The sequence below is a fragment of the Myotis brandtii genome, unplaced genomic scaffold (genome assembly GCF_000412655.1).
Source record: "Myotis brandtii unplaced genomic scaffold, ASM41265v1 scaffold114, whole genome shotgun sequence".
In the NCBI taxonomy this organism is placed as follows: Eukaryota; Metazoa; Chordata; class Mammalia; order Chiroptera; family Vespertilionidae; genus Myotis; species Myotis brandtii.
The window spans coordinates 716,187-721,374 of NW_005353927.1; the positions used below are offsets into that span (position 1 = coordinate 716,187).

General features: G+C 45.6%; 1 protein-coding gene across 1 annotated transcript in view; it reads left to right on the forward strand.

The window, feature by feature from the left end:
• Positions 1-6: 6 nt before the first annotated feature.
• SAE1 (SUMO1 activating enzyme subunit 1) overlaps positions 7-5,188 on the forward strand; it is a 76,343-nt gene continuing 71,161 nt past the window's right edge. The window contains exon 1 of the mRNA XM_005857835.2: positions 7-110. Coding sequence (XP_005857897.1) covers positions 13-110 — 98 coding nt within the window. The 5' untranslated portion in view covers positions 7-12. The remainder of the gene's footprint in view (positions 111-5,188) is intronic.

The following is a 5,188-nucleotide window of genomic DNA, read 5'->3' on the forward strand; positions in this document are numbered from 1 at the left end:
AGAGCCGGCGCCATGGTGGAGAAGGAGGAGGCTGGCGGCGGCATCAGCGAGGAGGAAGCGGCGCAGTATGACCGGCAGATCCGTCTCTGGGGATTGGAGGCCCAGAAACGGTCAGACTGGTGCAGCCTGTGCGGCTGAGGGTCTGGAGGGGGCGTCTGGCCTGAGGCGTTCGCGGCCCTCAGGGAGAGGGAGGGTCTAATTTGAAGAGGGGAGGCGGGAATTCTGTACCCGGGGATGGTAGCCGGCCTGAGAGGGCTGGGAGGGTTGGTTTGGGAATATTTCTGGAAGGTATGGGAAGCCAGGACTTCCCAGGGGGTGAGAGGGCGGTTCTGAGGGATTGGAGGCCTTTGGGGGGTGGGGGGAAATTGGGGGAGTCCTGAGGGAACAGGAGGATTCGAACTTAGGGACTCAGCAGCTCGAAAGGGGGTGATGCTGGAGTTTAGGTCGGGGGTGGGGGCTGGGAACTAGGAGGGCCCGGGAATGGCTGGAAAGGATGAAAGGAGCGGCGTGTTCATTCATTACCAGATCGTGGGGACCTGGACGCTGGGGAGACAGGCGAACCTAACGTGCACCCTACATGCTTGTGGCTTCTAAGGGTTCGGCCCATCTGGAAGAATGAGGGTTTTTGAGCGTTTGGGGTTAAGTTATTTTTAGTGGGAGTCTTTTATTGATTTTTATTGATTTCAGAGAGCGGAAGGGAGAGGGAGAGAGAGAGAAACATCAGTGATGAGAGACACTCATTGATGGGCTGCCTCCTGCACGCCCCCTACTGGGGATGGAGCCTGCAACCCAGGTATATGCCCTTTATGGGAATCGAACCGGGACCCTGCAGTCCGCAGGTCCACGCTCTACCCACTGAGCTAAACGGCCAGGGCTTTTAGTGGGAGTCTTGAGAGGCTCTAGGAGTCCAGGGGGGCTGGAGGCTGCCTCCTGCACGCCCCCTACTGGGGATGGAGCCTGCAACCCAGGTATATGCCCTTTATGGGAATCGAACCGGGACCCTGCAGTCCGCAGGTCCACGCTCTACCCACTGAGCTAAACGGCCAGGGCTTTTAGTGGGAGTCTTGAGAGGCTCTAGGAGTCCAGGGGGGCTGGAGGCACCTGCAGAGGCGGCTTGTGTCTAGGTATGGGGATGTGTCCCGAGAGGACAGGACGCGGAGGTTGGGCATACATCCCTGGGGTGTTGAGGAATAGTTACCAGAGATGAGGTCTTTGGAAGAGGTGATTGATTTGATCAAATAATTATTGAGCACCTTCCGCAATCACTGTTCTAGGCATAGAGCATATATCCCTGAACAACAAACTCCTTGCTCACATGAAACTTACACTCTAGTGTTAGCAACCAACATAAATGTTAGGCCCTAGCTGGTGTGGCTCAGTGGATAGAGCGTCGGCCTGCGGACTGAAGGGTCCTGGGTTCGGTTCCGGTCAAGGGCACATGCCCAGGTTGCAGGCTCGGTCCCCAGTGGGGGTGTGCAGGAGGCAGCCCATCAGTGATTCTCCCTCTCCCTTCCTCTCTGAAATCAATAAAAATATTAAAAAGAAACTACTGTTAGGTAATGCATGTGCACGGGAGAAGAATAAAGCAGGATAAGAGGCTCAGTAAAGGATGGTGAGCGGAGAGCTGTTTGGATAGGGTGGCCAGGGAAGGCCTCTGAAGAGCTAGCATGTGCCTCTGACAGGTATGAAAGGGAAGAACCACCTGGAAGGACCTTCCTGCCACAGAACAGCAAGTGTGACATCCTGGGGCCAGCGCACGCTTGGCAAGTTAAATAGGATGGCTGGAACCAAATGAAGTGACTAGCTTTTTTATTTTTTATTCTGTGTTGGGGAGTTTTGAATAGGTGTGGCATGATCTGATTTTTTAAAAGGACCATTTTAAAAGGACCATAGGTTGAAGTGGGCAGACATGGAAATAAGGGTTCCAGTTGGGAGACTACTGCAATATTTACTACAATAATCCGCTGGAGACATAAGTAATGGGACTTGGAACTTTAGAAGGGTCAGATATATATTCTGGACATCTTTGAGGGCAGAGGGGACAGGACTTGCTGAAGGAGTCAATGTGGGTTGTGAGAGGCAGAACTCCGGGATGACGAAGATTGGGCCTGAAGACAGGTGGGGTTGATTGGTTTTAGGGACTGCTCTTTGAAGGATATGGAATTCTTGGTAGGTGGGAGTTATTCTGAAGGAGTAGAGATGTACTAAAGCCTGTGAAGAATCTGAAAAGGGTTGGCTGAGGGTCCTGGGAAGGAAGGGGTTATCTATAATTAGGAAACTATTTGGAGACAACCTTACAGGCTTATTAAAGTGCTCTCATGGCCATTTTTCAACTGAGTCTCATAGCAGGGCTCTGGAGTGGAAAGGGCCCATGTATAGAGAGGAAGGATGCTCCACAAAGCAGATTGACTTGCCTCTAAGGTAGCGGTTCTCAACCTGTAGGTCTCGACCCCTTTGGGGGTCGACGACCCTTTCACAGGGGTCACCTAAGACCATCGGAAAACACATATATATTATTTGTAACATAGGCACAATTATTTAAAGTTAATAAACTTTTATTTAAGGAATTTCACATGTTCTGAGTTCTTCCACTGCCTTAATTCCTCCTGAGTTTGAGTCTTAATCATCTTATTCCCTTTTTTTGCTCAATCCTGATGTCATCTCCAGTCCTATATAATAGGAATAGAGGTTATCATGATCACAAACTGTATGATAACTGAGAAGGACTTGGCTAGACAAAGGACATCAAGCCCCAGACATCTAAAATGGCTGTCATCAAATCTGATTCCCAAGGACTATTACAGAAATCTCCTACAGCTTGTGTTATATCTGTAGTGGACTGTGATCTAGCAATGTAAATCTAGGTTAGTAAAATGTTCCCAATAGGCTGAATGCTATGCTACCAACATAGCAGAAAAAAAACCTATTGGGGAAATGTTTTGTGGTCATGTCCACGGCAAATGAGAAACTGCATTCTAAAAGCCTTGGTAATAACCCTACATATTGTTTTTGTGATTAATCACTATGCTTTAATTATGTTCAATTTGTAATAATGAAAATACATCCTGCATATCAGATATTTACATGACGATTCATAACAGTAGCAAAATTACAGTTATGAAGTAGCAACGAAAATAATTTTATGGTTGGGGGTCACCACAACATGAGGAACTGTATTAAAGGGTCGCGGCATTAGGAAGGTTGAGAACCACTGCTATAGAGCAAAATGTTACTATTTTCTACTTTTTTATGTTTGAAATATTTAATAATGAAAGTTGGGGGGAAAATGAAAGTTGGGGGGAAATGTGACCCTTCCCCCCCATCTGAAGATTTCATATAGAGTTTCTGATTTCTGTAATTTTAAAATTTTTATTTTTTTAAATAAGGTTTTCTAGTTAGTTCCTACTTCTGACCTTAACAGCTTTTTTTTAGAGTGATGAACTTTTATTGCTTTATTTTAAAAAATACATTTTTGTTGATTTCAGAGAGGAAAGGAGAGGGAAAAAGAGATAGAAACATCAATGATGAGACAGAATCATCAATTAGCTGTCTCCCGAAAGCCCCCTACTGAGGATTGAGCCTGCAATCCAGGCATGTACCTTGACTGGGAATTGAACCGTGACATTCTGGTTCATAGGTTAATGTGCAACCACTGAGCCACACCAGCTGGGCAGATTTCTTTCTTTTGAAAAACAGGAAAATCTTTTTTTTTTTTTTTTTTTTTGGTTAATGCTCACCCAAGGATATTTTTCTATTGATTTTTAGAGAGAGTGGAAGGGAGGGGAAGAGACAAAGAGAGAGAAACACCGATTGGTTGCTCCTGCATGGCCCCTGACCAGGGCTGGGGATTGATCCTGCAACCGAGGTACATGCCTTTGACCAGAATCGAACCCGGGACCCTTCAGTGCACAGGCTAATGCTCTATCCATTGAGCCAAACCGGCTAGGGCTGAGGCCGCCTCTTTTACACAGCATGGGTTCTCTACTTTGCTGTCCTCTCCACCATTGCCTGGCAGTTTGCACGTGAGTTCGCATCTTGCTGTGGCGCATAGCCCATCTTATGAATGAGGTTCCAAGAAGGGAGCCAACTCTTCCAATGTCACACTCAAGTAAATAGGCGTAGGATTGGATTCATAGCCACTAACTTCAGACTCACTGCTATTCCCATGGCAGCTCATTTTCCACCATAGGGGCTCATTCTTTCAATCAAATTAACATAAAGGGGAATGCTAAAGCTGGCAGTTGTGTATGCTCTCAGAATGTGTGCTTCCGCAGTTTTGGCACTGCCTTTCCCAACAAAGGCATGTCTGATTCTCCCACTCAACAGTGATTTATCCCCATATCTAAGACAGGAAGGGAGGGTGATTGGAAAGAGGGAAGTAGATTATAAACTCCATTAGGGCAAGCAGTTTATAAATGTCCAATAATTAGAATGTGGGTTTTTACTGGTCTCTTAAATTTCCAGTGCTTACAAGTGTGTAGATATTTAGATATTTGTCGAGTGAATGAAATGACTATATATTGCAAAGACCTAGGACAGTGATGGCGAACCTTTTGAGCTCGGCGTGTCAGCGTTTTGAAAAACCCTAACTTAACTCTGGTGCCGTGTCACATATAGAAACTTTTTGATATTTGCAACCACAGTAAAACAAAGACTTACATTTTTGATATTTATTTTATATATTTAAATGCCATTTAACAAAGAAAAATCAACCAAAAAAATGAGTTCGCGTGTCACCTCTGACACGCGTGTCATAGGTTCGCCATCACTGACCTTGGAAGTCAAAAGACCTGTGTTCAATCCTCATCTCTGCTAAACAGCTCTTTGCCCTTGGGTGAGTCACACAATTTCTTCGCTCCACATCGGCAAAAGGAGGGGTGAGTGTGACTACATCTTAAGGCTTTTTTAACTGTGAAATTTTGATTTTACGAGAAAGGGACTAGGAAAACTTCCCTATTTTCAAGCACTCATTACCCTACGCTGCTGGCTGTTCAGAGGAACTTCATTTGGTTCCATAGGCACATATTTGCCATTAAAGCGACTGAACATGCACTGGGTACTGGTTGTTTCATATAAGGACTAATTTATTCTAGTGGTTGATAGTGGTGAGTTTGAACCTCAGTTCAAGAACATCTTAGTTATTTAACCTTGGATACCTTTCTTTATTTAAAAAAAATATATATCTATA